This window comes from Ascaphus truei, chromosome 8, assembly GCF_040206685.1.
Source record: "Ascaphus truei isolate aAscTru1 chromosome 8, aAscTru1.hap1, whole genome shotgun sequence".
Taxonomy (NCBI): domain Eukaryota; kingdom Metazoa; phylum Chordata; class Amphibia; order Anura; family Ascaphidae; genus Ascaphus; species Ascaphus truei.
The window spans coordinates 70,593,760-70,616,554 of NC_134490.1; the positions used below are offsets into that span (position 1 = coordinate 70,593,760).

Consider the following 22,795-nt stretch of genomic DNA (forward strand, 5'->3'; position numbering starts at 1 on the left):
CTATTAAACATACAACTGTCCTTATTTTACTTTCATCCTAGAAGGGATGGGCCTCCTTAAAACTAGAGGGGAGTTGTTTCTTTTTAATGTGGTTCATGGTTTGCAAAAGTAATGATGCCATCCCTACTCAAACAGATTAACAGAAGCAGCTGGTAGGTCTGAATTCAGTGTTCCCAGAGAAAATAAAAAACATTTATTTTTAACAGAATAGAAATAAGTAAAACAGTAACTTTGATTAAATCTTTCTAAGGAAATCAACTACTTTGATAGGTTGTTTAAAAAAAAAAAACGTTTTAACCTGCTACGTGCGAGTTCCCCTTTTAGTAAAGGTAACCCTAGATTTAATTACATTATTGCTGACATTTGAGCATTAACTTGTAAGCAGGTTTGGATTGATCTGTCAAATTTCAATGAAAGCCAAAGCTTGGATAACTTGATAAGTTAGCCAGAGATGGATTGGGAGTCTAAATAAGCCGTTATCTGATATCGGGGCCCTTTCAAGAGACACCAAGCACGAGAAACAGATGATGCAAAGAAGCTTCAAGACTGATAGTCCTGCTGTAATTCTCATGATCTATCTCCATGTCAAGAGCCCTGGTTAGTTATCTACCAAATGATTCAGCTTTTTATCTCTGTATATTCTCCAGATGAGTCTCCTTATCTTTAGCTGGTTGAAGAGCATGTCATAGAGAAAGCCAGGCAAGGTTTAGCTGTGTGTCACTGGGCTTGTCTGGATAATCTTCGTGTTTGCATTCAGTTTGCCAAGAGATAATGGGGAGAGACAGGGCTGCAGACCTGACTGACACATGCAAATGCACCGCAAGTGGTATTTTTATTTATTGTACACTGTACGGGGGAGGGTTTTTAATGTCTGGTTATACCCACGTACCAGCTTCACGTTGCAAAGCCAGCAACCAACCTCACACTGATGAGACTCAAAAGGTCAAAAGCTTTCTGTGAGTAGGGTTTTATTTATTATTATTTATTTATAAAATATTTTACCAGGAAGTAATACATTGAGAGTTACCTCTCGTTTTCAAGTATGTCCTGGGCACAGAGTTAAGACAAATAATACATGTTTACAAATACAGTTACATAAATGAACAGGGTATACATTATATACAAGACATTGCGTGCACAGTTAAAGATAATATATATATTATGGGTGTATGAAACAGTTACAGACCAGATTAAAATGTGAGACAGCCTTAGATTTGAAAGAACCTAAACTGGTGGTGGATGTAAGAGTCTCTGGTAGGTTGTTCCAGTTTTTGGGTGCACGGTAAGAGAAGGAGGAACGGCCGGATACTTTGTTGAGCCTTGGGACCATGAACAGTCTTTTGGAGTCTGATCTCAGGTGATAAGTGCTGCATGTGGTAGGGGTGAGGAGCTTGTTCAGATAGCTGGGTAGCTTGCCCATAAAGAATTTGAAGGCAAGACAGGAAAGGTCAACTTTGCGCCTATACTCTAGTGATGACCAATCTAGTTCTTTGAGCATTTCGCAGTGATGTGTGTTGTAGTTGCATTGGAGAACAAAACGACAAATTGAATTGTAGAGGGTGTCAAGTTTGCTAAGGTGGGTTTGAGGTGCTGAGCCATATACTATGTCTCCATAGTCAATAATTGGCATTAGCATCTTCTGTGCGATACGCTTTCTGACCAGGAGACTTAGGGAGGATTTGTTCCTGTAAAGTACCCCTAGTTTGGCATAGGTCTTGGTTGTCAGGGTATCAATGTGCATCCCGAATGTTAAGTGGGAGTCAAACCATATGCTCAGGTATTTAAAACTAGTAACAGGAGTTAAGGTGGTGTTAGCGTTGGTTCTGATCTGGAGCTCAGTCACTGGAAGCTTTAGAAATTTAGTCTTGGTCCAAAATACCATTGTCACAGTCTTTTCAGTGTTTAAAAACAGTTTGTTTTGGGAAATCCAGTTTTCGCGTCTAAAAAAGTCAGACTGGAGTATGTGTTGAAGGTCAGAGAGGCTACGGCTGTGTGCCTATAGGATTGTGTCATCTGCATACATGTGTATTGAGGCTTCCTGACAAGCTGTGGGGAGATCATTGATGAACACTGAGAAGAGTAGGGGCCCCAGAACAGAGCCTTGCGGGACGCCACAGGTTATCTAGGGGGTTAGAGTTAGAGCCAGAGATGGACACATGTTGGGATCTACCTGATAGGTAGGACTGAAACCAGTTTAAAGCATGCTTCCCTATTCCAGAGCTCTGGAGTTTGTTAAGCAGGATAGCATGATCAACAATATCAAAAGCCTTTGCAAAATCAAGGAATACTGCACCATTGAGTTGACCCCGTTCCATTCCACACTGGATTTCATTGCAAACTTTTAGCAGGGTAGTTACGGTAGAGTGTTTGGGGCGAAAGCCAGATTGGAATTGGCTAGGGAAATTTGTCTTGTTATAGTAATCGCTTAATTGGGAGTGGACACATTTTTCCATGACTTTGGATAGGATTGGGAGAAGGAAAATTGGCCTGTAGTTTGAGACAGTGTTTTTATCCCCACTTAAGAAGATGGCGACAACCCTGGCAGCTTTCCAGGTCTTAGGGATACAGCCTGCAGACAGGATAGAGTTGACTATGGAAGCAATTGGTTTGGCAATTGCTGGGGCACCAAGTCTTAGAAACCTAGATTGTAGTAAGCCAGGTCCACATTGGCTGCTTAGTTTTAATTTGAGAAGCGCTTGTGTAATCTCCTCTTCGGATACTGGGCCAAATTGAAAATTGTGGGCAGTGTTGGGAGGGGGTGGGGCTATAGGGGTACTCCCAGGATGAGATTCAGGTTTGTGGTTTGGGCTGTGTTTCGCTAATAAGTTAGTAGCACACCCCACAAAGTAATCATTAAATGCATTTGCAATGTCGGTGGGGTTTGTCAGAGTAATATCGCCCTTAGTGATATTACTTGGCTGTTGATGGTTAGAAGGCTGGAATATGTTGTTGATAACCTTCCAGAAGTTACAGTAGCTGGGTTTGATGTGTTCTGTAGGAGATTGTCAGAGTGATACTGTGCTTTTGCATGCCTTGTTTGCCTTGTGCACATGTTCCGCAGGCATCTGTAATGATTGAGATCCTTGGTAGTGCCAGTTACTTTGTGGCTTTTCCACAGGGCATCCCTGAACTAGTAGAGTGCTATAAGGTCAGGTGTAAACCATGGAAGGTGGGCACCCCTTACCCTTATTCTGCGTAGTGGAGCATGGGTATCACAGAGTTTTAAGAACTCGGATTGAATATACTCGAGCGCAGAATCAGGGTCAGGAATTAAATCGATTCTGTGCCAAGGGCAGTTGGTAATGTCAGCCAGAAACTGTTGTGGGTTAAAGTTTCTAAATGTTCTAGTGAGGAAAACGTTAGGGCTTGATTGGGGCGTTTTAATTTTCCTTACACAGTACACTATTGCATGGTCACTGAAAATGTCAGGAAGGATGCCAGAGGATTGGATTCTGCTGGGATTTGAGGAGAGAATCCAGTCAAGCAAGGAATGGTTGTGCGATTTCAGGTTTGTCCGTGTGGGTTGGGAAATGAGTTGCGATAGGTTAAGCGATTTGATTTGTGTGTGGATTTTGTGGTTTTTAGGGTCAAGCCAATTGAAGTTGAAATCCCCAAGAACTAGCAGCTCACTCTTCTCATTCAGAGAGGAAATTGAGCCAAGAAACTGGGTGATATCAGTCAGGGATTGTAGAGGGGCTTTAGGGGGGCGGTAGATGCCAGCGAGCAAGATGGGCTTAGAAAAGGGGAGGCAGATTCTGCCAACTAGGATTTCAAAAGAGGTTGGGCTTGGGGGGCAATGTAACAGTGTAAATTGTAATGTGTCTGCAATATAAAATAACACCCCTCCTCCTCTCTTTGACCTATCTCTCCTAGAAATGGAGTATCCCTGAATGGCGATATTTGCATCAGAGGTTTCTGTTTCTGTAAGAACGATGGCTTTTGGTTTATGCATAAGGCACCATGCCCTTAGTTCATCCAGTTTGGGCAGCAGACTCCGGATATTTATATGGGCGACAGATAGTTACTGGCTCTGCACTTCTTAACCCCAGGCTGTGCTGAAAAGCTGTGTAATACGGCAGGTATAAGTATATAAGGGTCCATGATAAAAGGGATAAGAAATAAAGAGTAACACCCTGTGCTCATTTGCATGTCATTGCCCAGAATCCCTGGCTGCACTGCATGCTAAGAGATAATGGGGAAAGGCAGGGTTGCAGACCTGTCTGACACACGCAAATGCACCACGAGCGGTATTTGTATTTACTGGACGGTGGAGGTTTTCGGTCACTTTTTTACCCTCCATAACGTCCAGTTACATTCACAGTTAAAAGTAAAAACCTTTGTGAAAGGATTTCCATCCTGTTTGGGATACACACAGCCACATGAAACTGGTGGTAACATGCAAATGTGTGTAAGGAATTGTTATCATGTGTGGGAACATTTTCTGACACAGGAAATGATAACAATCACAATAAGCTCTGAGTCCCTGTGAGAGGCTCAATGTAACTACATCGGTGTTTATTGCACCATCGGGCTATATTTAAACATCCCACGGCCATTAGTTCACTTTGCTCTTAGGAGGGACTGTCCCTTGAAGCAGGGGGGCTCAACGCCAGTCCTCAAGCCCCGCCTCCACGCCAACAGGTCAGGTTTTCAGGATATCCCAGCTTCAACAAAGGTGGCTCAATCAGTCCCAGCTTCCGCACAGGTGGATCAATCAGGTACCTGTGAGCCACCTGTGCTGAACCTGGTATATCCTGAAAACCTGACCTGTTTGGGGTGGGGTGGAGGGCTTGAGGACTGGAGTTGTGCTCCCCTGCCTTGAAGTATTACGCCAGGGGAGGGACAGGCTTTATGCTTGGGAAGATTGCCATTTGGACTGCTTTTACCAACAAACTAAACCGAAACAATTATTGAAAGGATAAGTAGTTTAACTACTGCCTTAGGCCGCGGATATAGTAGGCGTTGCGCGCCTGTCGCTTGAGCGATCCGTGGCCTTTGGGATGGGGGAGGTGCAACGGGGAGGTGTGGCGGGGGCAGGGCCGTGACGTCACGAGGCTGGTTCACCCCCATTGGCTGAACTGCCCACGTGATCCGGCCAGCATGGGACAAACACACAATCGTTTGTCTGCTCGAACATCGCGTGCGAGGTCGCGCTTCATTGCGCGCGCTCTATGGCCTGCCTCACATAGGGACTGCCTTTCGTTCACGCGGCCTTAGTAAATATACCCATAAGTTACGTGAACCCCAGAGTACGTATTCACGATAAGTCTCCCATTAATTTTCTCCTGTGGAGTTTCTCTGTATGGAGCACAGAGACTGACAGTGAAACAAAGAGCTGCAGGGCATCTAGTAGGGAAATGTTTAACATATGAGGTTTGTAAAGACAAAGAAGTACCAATTAGCATGTTTTTTAATTCAATTTAAAAAAAGGTACATAGATGACCAGATGAATTTCTTAGAAGCCTCTAAAAACAGGTAAGTGTTTGTCAATAAAGTATCAGAGAACCAATAAGATAAGGGGAGGTGGGGAGAGGGTCTCTGGCTGTATGAGCACACAGTGACATCACACTGTGACCTCACACAAAAGGGAGCAGCCAGAAGAAATCAAACCCCTCCCAAGTCTCACTAGAAAATAAATAAAAAATACTTAGAGGTGTCAGATTTGGGTAAACAAATTGCATGAATTACCCAGATGAGCCCCTTAAACATGTCACTGGAATTAATTCACTTTGCTCCTAGGAGGGACTGTCCCTTTAAGTTAGTATTGCATCCAGTGACTGATTAGCATCCAGTAGCCATTGGGTAGCTAGAGATCCTGGGACTGAGGGATACAAATGTAATCAGAGTTTAGTGGAAGTGCAGCTTCCTTCCATGTGAAATGTTAAACACATCTTTGGAGAAACAGGCAGGAAAAAAAAAAAAATCAAATGTATAATAATGCTGTACCCTACTGAAATATTGTTTTCCTCACTCAGCTTCCTAGAAAAGTGCTTACAACAGACACTTTCGCCAAAATGCGCGTATTGTAGCCAAAGAGTACCTATTTTTGTCTCTCTTGTATGATACTGTGGGGTCGACGTACTAAACGGTGCTAAGGTTTAGTGCACCTCAGGGACATGTGTGATATTTAGGAGAATGGAACAAGATTTAAAAAGCTTTATACTTCATATACCAATTTATATGGGGCGTTTTTATCTGGGCCATGTACTGTGAAGAGTTGCAGCCACTATTTTGCCCCCTTATTGCATTGTCCTTCATTTACAATAAAGCCCCTTTGTGTAAAGAAGATACAATGCAGAACCAGATCAGACTGATCAGCTCACAAGACCGAGGGGGGGATGTATTAATGTGGCACAATTTGCTCCATAAAGCAGCATTTTGTATTTGCGCCAATTTCCGCCAGTGGCCCATGCACGCGGCTTGTTATTTGACTTGATACGATCTGATCTCTGAAGCAAAAGCGTTCATGGCACCTCGGACCTGGGAGACTTAAATAATGCAAGGAAAGGTGAAAAACCCCAACGTTTTCACACGCAAACCTTAATAAATTGTATATATTTCTGCACAGGCCAGTATAACCAGTCACTGGTGAGACGCAAAGGGTCGAAACAGCCGCCTGTGAGTACGGTTACTGGCTATGCGCTGCTTTAACCCATGGTGTACTGAAACGCTGTGTAATGCGGCAGGCATAAGCTTATAGGGGTCCATGTTAAAATGGATTTGAAGCAAAAGGTGACACTGTGTTCTCATTTGCATGTCATTTCCCAGAATCCCTGGCTGCAGTGGAAGCACTGTATGCTAACAGATAGTGGAAAAAGCAGGGGTGCAGACCTGTCTGAGACGTGTAAATGTGCTCACTAGGGATATTTTTATTTGCTGTATAATACTGCTATTCCTCCATCAACTACTAAAGAAGCCAGTTCCCAAACTGCTCATTGACGCAAGTGGAGCAAATCTCCAAATGAGAGCACCCCAACACATCGATGCCAATGAGCATCACTGAAAACGGACACCCCTACAGTTAAGCGTTATCCTTTTGCTGTCAGAAGCATTTTCTGGCAGCAAAACAGTTAATGTTCATTATCGACTTCTTGTGAGTCCCTGAAACAGCTCTCTCTGGAGGGGTAACTTGGCTCTTGGTAAAGCTATACAAAACAGTATGCCGATGAATCCAGGGAGTCCTTGTAAAGAGGCCAGGAGTACAAACGCTTGCACATGCCGTGCTTTGTGTTGCAATGATGTTGACTTTACATTTTCAAAATGCCTACTCTTTACTCTTTACTTTAAAAAAATCTTTATTATAAAAGCAATAGCCTACAAGTGTATTTAAAAAAAGCAAAATCAGTTCTGTATTATTAGATAATACTTACTACAGTTTTTTATTTTAAATTTCAACTTTTAAGGCCATTTTTAATGAGGTTTAATATACTGAGCATCCTTTGATCTTTATAGTATGCTTTAGCCACCTCCCCAGCAGTGCAAGATCTCTGCAACACTTTCCTGTTTCTGATAATTTGTTGCCAATATTCCCAGCAGTTTGGGCTGCAAACTGTAACAATAGATAAAGTTACCTTAGTAATATAGAATACATTGTAGCTGCTGAGTTACACTAACTGAGTAATTGATTGAAACTTAAAGGTGGCCATTTAGTGAACCCTGGGAAACAGGATTTTGCTGATCGATCACGGGAGAACTAATTGATCGGCAGCTTAGGTAATTCGTTTTCAATAAAATGTAATCAAAGGCTGCATATAGTAAAACAAACAAAAAAGATGTATTTAAAAACAAATTAAGCTGCTTGGATTGCCTCTTCAACCCTACCAATGTACCACTGAAATCAAACCTCCCGCTCTGTGTCCACACTTCTCCAGCAAGGAAAAAACACATTTGCCATTTCCCATTTTGTGCTTGATAAACTTTGGACCTGCCACTATCCCCCCTTCCTGCCTGCAGTAGTGACATGCAGCTATTGTTTGGTTTCTGTCAGATACAAATAATGGCAGGACACACTCCCTTGTGAACCTTTTAAATACAATGAATTACTCTGGTCCACAGAAAGATGGCTCTAGATTTGACATGGTAAAACTCATTAGTGTTAACCTGCCAATGTTGGGGCGCCCTAATCCAGACACAACATACACTCGCACAAGAGATAAAACAACATAGACTCGCACTGTCTTTCTCAAGGTCATATCCTCTATATTTAAATAATTGCTGTAAAACAGGGGTGGCCAACTCAAGGGCCAACTGCAGGTCAGGGTTTCAGGATATCCCTGCTTCAGCACAGGTGGCAGAATCAGTCCCTGCTTCAGCACAGGTTGCTCAGTCTTCGGCTGAGCCACTTATTGTCTGCTGAAGCAGATATGCTTAAAACCTGACCTGTTGGTGGCCCTTGAGAACTGAAGTTAGATGCCGCTGCTTTAAAAACATATGTTTAAATTATATTGAACCTATTTAAACAAACTAGAATACAAAATGAATATGATTTTGAAATTAGATACATCTACAAGAAGAATGATGTGAGACATTTACATCAACCATTCATTTATTTATCTGACTTGAGCTCTTCGTCCCACTGCTTTGATCGGGCAGTGAAAGGGTTAAAAAAAATGGTGTCTTGGATCATTTTAGGAGCAGTTCAATGTATGAGGCCAAAAAATGTCTATTATTCAAATAATCAATTAAATCAGCTTTCTTTAAAAAAAAAAATGATATTGTACCTACTTACGCCCAGTGACAAGAAAATATGATTTTAGTTGTCTTGTAAAATTAATTGCCTTATCAAATACGTTATGGCTTATCCTTTCCCTGTTTGTCTTATGGTAAGAGAGCAATTAATGCAATTAGTACCATCAGTTCACCTTGCTCATAGACTGGGCTGCATATCTCAGGGTGCAATTTGGATAATACCAACAACAATTATATTGATAACTTTTATTATAATGCTCTACTGATCTCATTTTCCCATATGAAAATGAGAAACTTTGGAAGTATGTCAAGAGGAGACTGGCTGCTAACATTTCCAGATTAGAGCCCTTTTAGAAGCCGGAACACTGTATGTCTCAGAGATAATTGAACCTCTTACGTTGGGAGACGTGTGGCGGCCTGAACAGTAACATTACAACGTGTAACATGATACACTGAATGTTAATGTGCAGACATTGTATAGCTTTAAATAGTCATCGTGTAGAAACGTTACTGCCACACAATGATATATTGTTACTCTCTGTCTTTGTTCTTCCCATAACAAACAATGTCACGGACAAAGGGAATATTGTATAATGTCTGGCTCCAGCTCTGGGTGTTTTCCCCTCTCTGAGCCAGAGACGTGTGTTGCACATGCAACATGCGATCAGCACTTACTCCTTTGGAGGATCCAGATCTTCTGGGCGAGCCTCGAAGAACCTCAGGACTTCTTCACACTGCGATATATGGGGCGGTAACTTAACCAGTGCCTGGAAAGCAAACAGAACAGGACACCTTATTAAAAAAAAGCCTGCCAAGGCACTGAGCAAAAATCAATGAACTTCAGGAAATCATTTCCAACGTTACGGCTGAAGCACTATGAAAGTATTACACGAAGGTGCATATTCACTATGAAAGTATTACACGAAGGTGCATATTCACTATGAAAGTATTACACGAAGGTGCATATTCACTATGAAAGTATTACATGAAGGTGCATATTCACTATGAAAGTATTACACGAAGGTGCATATTCACTATGAAAGTATTACACGAAGGTGCATATTCACTATGAAAGTATTACATGAAGGTGCATATTCACTATGAAAGTATTACATGAAGGTGCATATTCACTATGAAAGTATTACATGAAGGTGCATATTCACTATGAAAGTATTACACGAAGGTGCATATTCACTATGAAAGTATTACACGAAGGTGCATATTCACTATGAAAGTATTACACGACGGTGCATATTCACTATGAAAGTATTACACGACGGTGCATATTCACTATGAAAGTATTACACGAAGGTGCATATTCACTATGAAAGTATTACATGAAGGTGCATATTCACTATGAAAGTATTACATGAAGGTGCATATTCACTATGAAAGTATTACACGAAGGTGCATATTCACTATGAAAGTATTACATGACACTGCACAGCACTGGGATACATTTCACAAACCATTCACTTGAACAGCCTGTAAGAGGTTTTATGGAAAAGAACTGCTTAGTAAATACAGGCCTAAATGCAATGACATGTAATCAGTAATACAGCCGGCGCTTGCTAAGGAGAACATACTTAAAATTAAAAGACGTATTTTATTACACCTTTTTGCATTGTTGTTATATCACAAATTACATTAAAAAGGAAGATTATCACTGATGTATTGCACTTAATCACAAACAATGACACGAGATAAGTAAGTCAGGGATGTATTACTGTTAGCTTCACATATTAGTATGTGAAATTGTATCTCTTTATAGCATTGTGCTACTTTACTACTAACAGAGGATTCCCTGCTAATACCTTTACATATCTAGTTTTGCTTTTATTTTGATGAAAACATTACTAGAGCGAGGAGACCTTCTGGCTTGTGTTCCCTGTGTTCTTTGTGTGCTACAGGTGCCTGTACTAAATACAGTATATCCTGCAATTAGTCTAACAAGCCCAGTGTTAGCCTATGCAGTGACCGCACTCACCTGCTTGTTACCCACTAATTAATCAGGGACAGACAAAAACCTTATACACTTAGGAGCCCGCTAGAATCTTTAGGAGCCAACGTTGTTGAGTGACAGAGGGGCTGTTCTTGCAACTTCTTATCACCCCTCCCACTTCGGTGCCACTGTATGTAAGAGTGTGTCAGTGTGCCTCTGTGACACATTGACACACACACACACACACACACACACACACACTCACTGACTGACTGACACACAGGCTGCACGTCAACACACAATCACAGGCAGCACGTCGACACACAATCACGCACTCACAGTCAGCACACCAACACACAATCGCAGGCAGCACGCTGACACACAATCACGCACTCACAGTCAGCGCCCTGACACATAATCGCAGACGGCACACTGACACACACACTGAAACTCCTCCCCGGACACTTTCCTCAGTGAGAGCAGCCCGCTTGCGTCTCTGCCTCTGCTCTCCCTTTCCCCCACTTCAGACTAAGCTACGTGGTGATGACAACCCCGTGGTCGGTCCCAGTGCCCGATTTGATGTCGCTCTAGTGAAGCAGGACCAGCATCTTTGTGGCTGGTCATATTGGTGGTGACTGGCAGGTCAAGCCACCACCACAACACAGTTGCCAGAGGGTACATTTTAGGCCCTCAGGCTTTTATCAACCCCTGCTCACGTTAATGGCAGACAATGACCAATGAGTAATGACGCTATCGCACTTTCGTGTATTTCCTCCTCCTTCCTTTCAGTTACAGGAAATAACTCAGCCTGGGTATCCGAAACTGGGGGACCCCGGAGCTCTGGAGGACCCGCTGGTTCCCATTGTGTCAAAAAATAAAAAATAAATGGGAGAGATAAAATAAAATGAGCAGCTGGGATTTGTGCTTTAAATAAGCTTGGTGTGTGATCCGTCACGCAGAGCACACTTGGCTTAAACCCCTTGAACTATAGATCCCTCTGGAGGTCAAGAGGTTAATTGTGGAGGAGGTTCTGAATTTCAATTGCATGATCAGCTATAGAAAATGGCTGATAATAATATAAGATAATATGGTTCAAAATTGAGTTATCTTAACAATATAGTGCCGGAGAAGATTTTGCACAGAGTTGATCTTTTCTCCAGCAATGAGAAGCAGCTTCACCGCAAATGGACTATGGGTCAAAATGTCATTTGAATTCTTCAAAAGAACATTAACGTTTAGTACAGAAATACCATATTCATTTGACAATTATTATCATACAGATCATTAGCCTTTTCCAGGCCTGTCTGGTAAGAAGACAGAAAAATGATCTTCGTTGGAAAAAAACCCTATTCATGAGATCTAATTACTGTAGCAAAACTAAATTAAGAAGACCCTGGTTACTTTTTTTGCGACACCGTCTAGTTCTTAGACAATCTCATTTGCAAGCAGGCGATTTCCAGTTCAGAGGGGAAAGGTTTTATCTTCACTCCATGGAATAAATTACTGGATTCTAGACAGTTGTCGGTATAATTATATGGCAGATGAGGTTGAAAAATGACATATGTTCATCGAGTTCAACCTATTTTATGACATTACAGCCCACTGCACTCACCCTGTAGACTTCCTGTTTTATATGGCCACGCTGAAGCACAGATGTATAGTAATATTCTACATATAGTATACATATTATTTGGTGCTCTGCAAAGATTATTTTCTTCTGTATGGCTTGGCTCTCCAGAAAGAGAGATGTTTTACAAATCTTAAAAACAGATACGTAAATAATGCCAAACTTTTATTTGCCAGCAAATCCCAAAATGAAATAAATGTCGGCATAGAGCAGAATGGACTATGTGCAAATTAATGAGAATTAAGCAGTGGGAATGCAAACAGCAACCCCAGATCCATTAGGAAACTGAAAGCAATTCACCAGGACTGGAAGCCTTTGATAAATGACTTCCAAAGTGCTCATCTGGATATGTGTATAACATCTACTGGGAAGAACTGTATATAGCTTGTTCACTTCTGGATTTGCTACACTTATATCGGCAGGTATGAAGCTTAAAGAGAGTAGTCTTGTAACAAATATAAAATGGCCAGGGGGTTGCAAGAAGAATTTAACCAACTGCTATGATGCTAGACACTTGTACACACGTTCTTACAGCGATAATATGATCTCACAACTACAACCCTCAAAGGAAAGGTGTATTGTACACAAAGGCGAAATATGTTGAAACAATGTAATTATGAGATTAAACACCACAAAAAGGGGACTTAATCGTGATATTTACTTTACGATAAACTATCACTTATATCTGTAACTTTGTATTATTCCACAACCCAAAAACCCATTAAATAACTACTAATCTAAAGTACTTCATTTAAGGCTTGCGCAAGTATTGTGTAAATCAATTCGATTCTACTAGAGAAATCAGCGCAAAAATCTCTGGTGGGCAAATAAATGTGCGTATAAACCATCCGTTTATTTGTAATTCCCTGCTGTCCGGGTCATTAAAAATAGTCATTCTCTGCCGGGCTTCAAGCCATGGTAAACCTGTAAAACACCGCACCACATAGTAACACAATATTTGTGCTTTTAAAATAGAAACATAGTTTTGTGAATAAAAATCAATGCGTTTTATCCTGCAGCCAGTGAAACTGTACAGTAACTTTGTGAGTGTAAAGGTGGTGGCTGGTACTCTCTTTGTAAAGAAAAGGCTATTTTACTCCACACCTCCTGGTACCCTCATTCTTTGACCACGGCTTGTTGTGGACAATACATTGGCAGGTACGGCATGCATATACTGCCACTGAGATAGCTTTTAAAGAGAGTTCTTACTCTGCAATACTCGTCAATAGGCTTCAGTCTCCTCACAGCTACATCACGAATATGGCTTCTCCGGAATAAGATTTTACCTTTAAGAAACAGAAAGAGAGAAAAAAAAAAAAAGGTTAAGGAGCTTTACCTTTAAAAAAAAATATATATATATATATTTATTATACCGTATATATATTTCCCTCCCCCTCCCAGGTTGGAAGCAGGTTGTCTCCGGAGCTCTGAGGACCCCGCATTGCCTGAAATACGTACCTCTGAAGGGGTTGCCGGTGTCTCACATATGTTTAAAGCTCCTCTAACACGTGGGCCAATAGGAAGCCACAAGGGATGATGTCGCCGCTTCCTATTTGCTCGCGGGAAATTTAAACAGACATTTTCTGTGCCCAGCCGGGGCTGCTACTGGCAAAGTAGGTAAGTATCTCTGAGAGCAGGGGGTCCCCGGAGCTGAAATGAACGTGGTTCAGCTCCGGGGACCCCTGCTTTCCACCCCCCCCCCAAAAAAACAAGAGGTTGAAGGAGACCAGACCGTAATTTTTTAATGAAAAACTAAAAATGCATCAGGTTTCATTGTTTATCACGTTACAATGTTTTAAGTGTGCACCACTGTAAGCTTGGGGCAGGGCCCTCCTTACCTACTGTAACAATGTGTGTTAATGTTTCTTATTTTATTGTTTGTCCTTCAACCCTATTGTACTGCGCTACGGAATATGTTGGTGTGTTATTAATAAAGGATAATAATAACACCACACGCAATGGACTAAAAACTCTATTAGGAAAGCCTCCTGGACTGGTGCACAGCAAAAACTATATTGAGCAGTAAATATCCTTAAAAAAAAAAAAAAGTAAATATCCAATAATAACAGTGAATAATAGTACAGATTTATCTCAGGTTGTATAACTGAACTGGGAATCGCCTATTTATTGGGCATGACTGTAATATTATTAAAATATTACAAGCCATGTGTTTGTCATGTATAATGTGTATATATATATATATATATATATATATATATATATATATATATATATATATATATATATATATATATACATATATATATACCAAAAAGAGAAAAAGGTGCCCCACTAAAAGCACTGAAGCAAAAAGTAATAATAAATTGATTTATTCAAAGAAAAACATGGATAACACGAAAAAGATAAAACAGTCCCCAAGGAACCCCTACAGCATAACCTAAACATAGGATAGAAGGAACTAAGATGTAATATGGTCAAAAAGACGACACAAAAAACATAAATAATACAGAGCAGAAAAAACAATAAAGTAACCTGCTCCTATGGTTTAAGACCGGCCGGTCAGTAAATAAGTCTCTAAAAGACTGCTGAATGCTGAGACCTAAATACAGCTAAAATTATGCTAAATAACCACTAATGCAATACCACTCCAATCACCAACAATGAGGCATATAATGCATATGGTAACCCAAGATAGATACCAATGAACAATATACTTGCAGGTCACCATGGAAAAAGGGTCCTGAAGTGGCATGAAATGCAAAAGGTCACAAAGTGAAATGTCCAGCAGAGGTCCACAGCGAGAATAGGGGGGAGGGGGGTCCCTGGGGAGTGCAAACAGACACAACCCTGACGTACGTTTCACACCCTTTGCTTAGTCCGGACTTTGTGACCTTTTGCATCCAGATACATAGTGCTTTACAATACGTGACAATATTACGACACAATGGGAATAAGCGTTTCAGACATAAACAATAGGAAAAGGAGTAATTCATTCATAAAAGCAGCACCGCCATACTCAACTGTCAGATAAATGGACAATATTGTGGTTTGGAAGTAATATGCATGGATATTCAGAAATACTGCTGTGATATGACCAGGCACAAAACAAGTTATGGGGAGTAAAAAAGGGACAAAAACCCTCCCTCGTACAGTGTACAGCAAACAAAAAATACCACTTGTGAGCCCATTCGCACGTCTCAGACAGGTCTGCAGCCTGCTTTTCCCCATTATCTCTTGGCATACAGTGCTTACACTGCAGCCAGGGATTCTGGGTAATGATGTGATATGAAAGATCTCCATGTCTGTTTTCACAGGGATGGTTTTCACACGTTTGCAGACCGCTTTTTCCCAGTAGAGGAGGATAAACCATGTAATCGTGTGCTGTTTAAAAGATCCCATAAACACGTGTTGCTGGTGTTTGGTCCAGCAATAGATCACAGGAGAGCTAGTCTCCCTATCAGTGTGAAAGTAACTGCAGAGCATCGCTTATCACTGCCTGCTCTGGGATGGAGAGGGTTAAATACAGACTGTATTCTGTTTACAGCAAGGTCTTTCCTGCCAGTGGAGACAATATAAACACAATAAAAGAAGATTATATTAGGAATCGGCCAAAAAGGTATCTGGTACATGTTCTAACTTAATCCAACCCATAAATGGAAGTCCTACCTAGAAATAAACTCTAGCTAAAATATAACTGTTTCCAAGCATACAGATGCTGAAATTCTCCTTAACCTCTTTGCTCCCAAATAGGTAAGTTGTGCGTTTCTAAGCAAAGCAGCGCTAGCCTCTGTTTTACCTCTCACTGAAGTTCACTGGGTACAAAAATATGGATGTAAATATATCTTTATCTAAATATATTTAACCTGGAAATACACAGTGAAGCATGTCTCCTTCTCAAGTATATCCAGAAAGGGAGTACAAAGGAACAGTCACTGTGATAGTTAGCCGCTACGTACACGTGAGACGGGAAAGTGTTGTATGTTCTAAGAAAGAACAGGGCTAGATAAGACATCACTAACGCAAGGGTTCTCCACCGCAGTCCCCCCTCCCCCCAACTGGTCAGGTTATTAGGATATCCCTGCTTCAGCACAGGTGGCTCAATCAGTGGCTCAGTCTTCGACATCATAGGTAATCACTATATTCAGCACTAGCATACATGTGGACATCCATAGCATGTATATATAGTGGGTGATTGATATACATAAATTATAACATGAAGAGCATATGATACATTCATATTAGTAATAATTCATATTCAACCAAATCCAGAGAGAACTCAACGCATGATCACTGATGTAACCGGTTTTGCAATATTATCCATTCTATCGCCTCTACACTTCTTGTACCAGGTACTATAAGATACAAAATAACAAGTTCTAGTTAAGAAACAACAATGTAACACATGTAGGTGGTGTAATTGAAACAGTTACTGTGCAGAATACACACCCGATACTTCATATCAGATAGCCCGTTACAATCATTACAGCACTAGCATAATGTTATTGTATGGACAAGGTGGTAATTCATAAATGTACCCTTGATGTACACACCTTAGTAAACTGTGATTAAACATCAAAATAAAATGACTGTTAATGATGGAATTGAAGTGGGCAATTTTTGTTTTGTTTTTTTTACTACATGTGATTGAAGCAGGGGGTCTCAGGAGCTGAACGCCGCTGATTTCAGGTGCAGGGAGCCCCATGCTTCCAGAGATCCTTCACTCCGAAGGGGGTGACAATATCTGCTGCAAGTTTAAAGCTTCAGTGTCACATAGGCCAATATGAGGCCGCACCGGATGACATCACGGCTTCCTATTGGCCCACAGGAGCTTTGAAAAGCGGCCATTACCGGCAACCCCTACAGAGGTAGTAAGTATCTCCAGAACAGGGGCTCTCCCCAGAGCTGAAATTAATGGGGTTCAGCTCATGACACCCTCTGCTTGAATCTTACTGTATGTTAAAACAATTTTTTTTAAAAGAGTGTGCGCTGAGCATGCGCATTGTAAGTGAAACTTCTGTGTGTTTTGTCACAGAATTTGTATTTGTGATGGTGATGTCTTGTATTCAATGAAAGAGATTTGAGAGTATCATTTATTTCTGTGTTGAAATTTGCATACTATCACTTGGAATACATGATATAATTGACTTCTGATAACTAAAGTAAGGTACATATATTTTGGATAGTAAAGTATCTAAATGCCGTTACTCTCAAAAGTCTTTCATTCAATGTCAATCATAAAAATCAAAACACAATTTCAGTGACAAAACCCAAAGAAGTTTGACTCAGAACGAGCGTGCTCGGCACAGACCGCCTGTATTTTTTATTATTTTTATAATCATTACAGTTACCATATTATATAAATCTATATACAAATCATGTGTTATATGTTTACACACCTTGCATGTGGCTCCCCTTCTGCCATTTTTATTATAAATGGTACATTTCTAAAAATCTTGCTATTTCCACTTCTATATTTATTCTCACTTGGAATTCCTCTAGTAACAGTGGTGTGCGTGTGTGTGTGTCCTAGAACGGACGCTTCTGCGCATGGGCACAAGATCTCTACGCATGCGCAGATGCGATGTAAACTAGTGTATTTATATATGCGCATGTGGACTGGGCCTCGGCACATGCGCACACACCGACGGCCGCATACGCCAATGGTCACATCAACATGAATGCCATACTACCAGCTGATGTAATTAATGGACAAGGACACAGATTTCAATCATAAATAATTTATTGTGTCATATAAACAGAGCAACAACACATTCTTTACAGCCCGATCTTACCGCTCAGACTGAAAATTGGCATACAATTCATGCTTATCAAATGCCAAAAATATAATAGAAGACTTGAAAAAGATATTCTAATGCACAAATACAGTATGTACACTACTCTCATAATATAAAGCATTGTCAAAGTTGAAGTGAGGGATTATGAATAGGATAATTGTTTCAGACATAGCATAATGATATACAGCACAAACCAAAGGAAGCTAGTGCGGATATTGTTGCAACTGGTGCAAAAAAATTAAATAAGTATGGATAACACAAGTGTTCAGTCACATCATGGAAATCACATCACGAATGACTACACCTCTACTTTGCACTTCAATGTCTGCGAATAAACCTGATGTAAAGTTGGCCTTACAGAGCTGTAAGTACAGTAGCTCCAGCGTCACCAATCTTCATGGGACCCTTTACCTACCCAACTTGTGTAGGCGGAACACCATTACCTACTATGATGCTGATACGGAAATTCCACAGTTAAGCATGCTTATCCCTTACTCTATGGTCCCTCCGGCCTTCCTAACACACAAATCTTACGGATAGCGCCACTACATAGTGGAAGTAAAGTTACAAGAGGAGTACACAGCTTTAAGGAGCGACAGAAGATTTGCTGTCGAAAGTTTCCCATTAAACAGAAATAGAACAAAATACAGGTTCCCATGACAGCTGGATACAAGTTTGTGAAAAGCCTGCAATTTATTTCAACCACATCTGCTTTAACATCTTGGCTGGGTTGCACTTATGCTTCTGGCAGTGAAGAGTAAGGGCAGTCCCTACTATCATCAAGTGAACTTGCAGTAGTGGCATATTTAACCCTTCAAGTGCATGACGGGCCGCTGCACCAGAGTGTCACCACCCCTCATGATCACGTGACCGCATCTCCGAAGCAATCATGTGATCCCTTGGTCACTGATGACGGATGGAAGGGGAGGAGTCCTCCTTTCGTTCTACTTCCTCATAGATCCTGTGGAGAGCAGAACCCGCAGGAAGATACTATGTTATGGGATTCCTGGAGTGTCAGACCCTGGGACGCCGATATGGGGGGACAGCTGGGGCAAGTGTCACGGGCTCAGTGGCTGTGGGGGGCCCGGCGGCCAGACAAAGCAGTTGCCGATGGGCCATCGTTCTTTCCAGCTGTGGGCCTCCCTCCATAGTGACTGTCCCACACTTCTGGTGTCGGCGCAATACCGTGAAAATATATATATTGGGATTTTTTTATATGTATTTGTTTTTTATATGCATTGTTTTTTTATATGTATTTTTTTTTTATTATGTATTTAGGTGGATTTTACATGTATTTGGGTGGGTTTTATATGTATTTGGGTTTTTTAATATGTACAGCTCAACCCCGTTATAACGTGATGCAAGCGTGGCTCCCAATTTTCCTATTTATGAATACTTTACAACACGATTATTGGTATCTTAAATACTTTATTGTACAATGCATACAATTGCACATTATTTCTAACGCGATCCGCTTATAGCGCGATGTGATACTTTGGAACCCAAAGCACAGCGTTATAAGGGGGTTGAGCTGCATATGTATTTGTTTTTTTATATGTAATTTTTTTATATGTATTGGGGAGGTGGGGCTTTTTTGTGTGTTTTTTTGGGGTATATATTTTGTGGGGGGGGGTTGTGTGAGGGGGAGGGAATGAGTGAGAGGGGGGGATTAAGTGGGGTAATTTATGGAGGGAGGGGGGGAGAGGAAAAGAGGGAGTAAGAGTGAGACGCAGGGGAGAGAAATAAATGTGAAGTGGGGTCAGAAATAGAGTGAGAGTGGGGTAATTGATGGTGGGAGGGAGAGTGAGAAGTGAGACGGAGGGGAGATAAATACATGGGAAGAGGGAGGGAAATAGAGGGAGCTCGCAAGGTGGGAAATGGGGGGGCTCATAACTCCGCCGACGGGGCCCGGTCATAACTCTAGTTCTGGGCCCAAGGAAGTCTGTGGCCCTGGTCAGACCCCATGATGTAGCTACGTCTATAGGGCACCCAAAAAGGTTAACCCTCAGGATACCCTTATGGTGTTCCCTGAGAATCATGCTTTCTAGGAGCCCTCGCCCCGCGCGTCACTGCGGAACGGTCGCCAACACCATAAAACACACATTACGGAACTAGAAAAAGTGCAGAGAAGAGCCATCCCATTAATAAAGGGGATGGAAAAATGTGACTTATGAAGAGACGCTATCTAATTTAGACTTGTCTACATTAGAAAAGGAGGTGTCTAAGAGTGAATATGATAACCAAGTACGAATATATTCATGGTCAATACAACAAGATTTCAAAAGAATTATTCATCCCAAGGGCAGTACAAAGGACTCGGGGGCATCCCTTAAGGTTGGAGGAAAGAAGATTTCACCAGCAACAGAGGAAAGGGTTCTTTACAGTAAGGGCAGTTACAATGTGGGATTCATTACCCATGGAGACTGTGATGGCAGATACAATTAATATGATATACAAAATAAAATGAAAAAAAGGTTGGCCATATTTTTAGAAAGCTATACAGGGATATACCAAATAAGTAAACATGGGAAGGATGCAAGAAGACATTTTATTGTATGGCTGATTTACCATTTACAAACTGCATTTTGAGGTAATTTATATTATGATTAATTTATACATTTTCGTTTTAAAAAATACTAGCTTGATGGACACGTCTTTTTCAACCACATCTACTATGCAACTATGTAACCAAGGTGTTCTTGGTATCTTTTTTTTGGTTTTGGCTTCTGTGGTTTCTAGAACAATCCCTTTTGACCATTTCAATCCATCCAATGCATCTTTTTCGAGGGGAACTTAATACAGTACTGTATGTCACAAATGGAAAACAGCACAAAGATAACAACATAAGACTGAAGAGTACTCCACAATAAATTGAAATTCCCATTGCTTAGCATTACACATATCTCCATCATTACAATCAATATTTTGTTTTATATTAAGCAAAATGTTCTTAAATACCCTGCCAGTATTGAAAGCCAAAGCATATAGGACATGAAGCCGCCAGCTAAGTTCTTAATACACGCGTTCTTCTTGCTCGTATCCCAAAGGTAACCGATTGCTTTTATTATTCCTACCTGCTGGGTGGTAAAAAGAAAAAACACACTATAAAAGGTTCTTTTTTTCTTACTCTGTGACCCATGCTCACAAAGTAGAATGACCAGGAAAAAAAAAAAAAGAGGTCCAGTTTCTGTCAACCTTGTTAAAATCTATGGGAATTAGAGCTAAGTTGCACAACAGTACCCACGCACCCCTGTAGAGCAAACACTGACCCTCTTTGTGTAGGTTCCAACAGAAAGTTCCATCCAACTGGCAACCACAAGGAGTGTCCAGTTCACCAAGTACCAACAAGAAGCCACTCACTGTTCTTCTATGAGCAATGGGAACCAGAAGGGTACTATCGACTGCAAAGCCTCCTGTGGGGAGACAGCAGTTCCTTCAACATTCAAAAACCACAAGTCTGAGGGGTGTGCAAAGCCAAATCTTCTTTGCTGAAAATAACTTTGTGCCTTTAACTCAACAGTGTCAGCCAAAAACATAATATAAATGGTTAAACTTTTTGAATCGCATAATAAATAATTCTATAAGTCAAATAGTTAAAGTGCATTGAACAATCTTTAAAGTCTGTTATCATCAATGAACCCATAAATCAACTTTCAGATTGTTACCTCTAGAACAGTGATTTTCAACAGGGGTTCGGCAGGAACCCAGGGTTCTATGGGCCCCCCTCAGAGGTTCTGCGGCTGCCAGGGGGGGGGGGGGGAGAGCTGGGACAACTCTCCAAGCTGTCACAGGCTGGCGGCGTGGCAGCATCCCATGCAGCACTGATCCGGCGGTTCCGGAGCTCAGCAGCCGCCTGGTCACTGTGATCCTTCCTCTCCCTCCTGTCTGCGCCAGAAGTCACATTCAACTTCCATCTGACAGGAGGAGAGAGCTGCGGACCAGCGCAGGCTCAAAGAGTAGTGAGGGGATGAGAGAGAGAGTGTGTGTGTGTGAATTTCAGGCTCAAAGAGAGATAGAGAGGAGGTGTGTGTGTGGAGTGGAAGAGTGTAAGGGAGCAAGGGGGAGGGAAGAAAATGTAAGTGGGCAAGAGAGAGGGGGGAGAGTGCAAGGGGGCAAGAGAGAGGGGGAGAGTGTAAGGGGCGAAGAGGTAAAGAGATAAAGTAGGTGCGCAACGGAGTGCATGGCGTCGCGCGCGCCTGTAGCTTGAGCGATCCACGGGCTTTCGTATTTCTTTGACATGTGCGACGGGGAGGCGTGGCGGAGGCAGGGCCGTGATGTCACAAAGCTGGTTCACCCTCATTGGCTGAACCGCCCCCGTGACCTGGCCGCGGTGCTTCATGGCATGTGCGGCCACGCGCTCTATGGGCTGCCTCATTGAGGTGCGGCCTTTTGTTCGCGCCGTGTGTGCAGTCGCACGCGTCTTAAGGGAGAAGAGGAGTAAAGAGCGAAGGAAAAAGTGTAAGGGGGAGAGGGAGAGAGCGTAAGGAGGGAGAGCCTATCGGGGAGGGAGAGGGCGTAAAGGGGGAGGGAGAGAGCGTAAGGGGGAGGGAGAGAGGGGGAAGAGAGAGATGACAAATAGAGGGGAGAAAGGGACAGGAGAATTGAATGGGGGGGGGGAGGGGCGTATTTCCCAGAATTCCACAATGTAATTCTAGGGTTCCTTAACAAAAAAAAGGTTGAAAAACACTGCTCTCGAAGCTTAAAAAAGAGATAACACAAAATATGTGGGCATAAGATCTCTTTTAAGCTATTAAAAATATTGCTCATTCAACATTTCTGCAA

General features: G+C 41.7%; 1 protein-coding gene across 5 annotated transcripts in view; it reads right to left on the minus strand.

Moving 5' to 3' along the window:
* The window catches only part of SH3PXD2A (SH3 and PX domains 2A), a 279,344-nt gene that overhangs the window by 141,740 nt on the left and 114,809 nt on the right, over window positions 1-22,795 (minus strand). For all 5 annotated transcript variants that reach the window (XM_075612535.1, XM_075612532.1, XM_075612531.1 and 2 more), the window contains 2 exons: window positions 13,467-13,543; window positions 9,364-9,455 (listed from right to left, as the gene is read on the minus strand). In XM_075612535.1, the coding sequence (XP_075468650.1) occupies window positions 9,364-9,455; window positions 13,467-13,543 (169 nt within the window). The remainder of the gene's footprint in view (window positions 1-9,363; window positions 9,456-13,466; window positions 13,544-22,795) is intronic.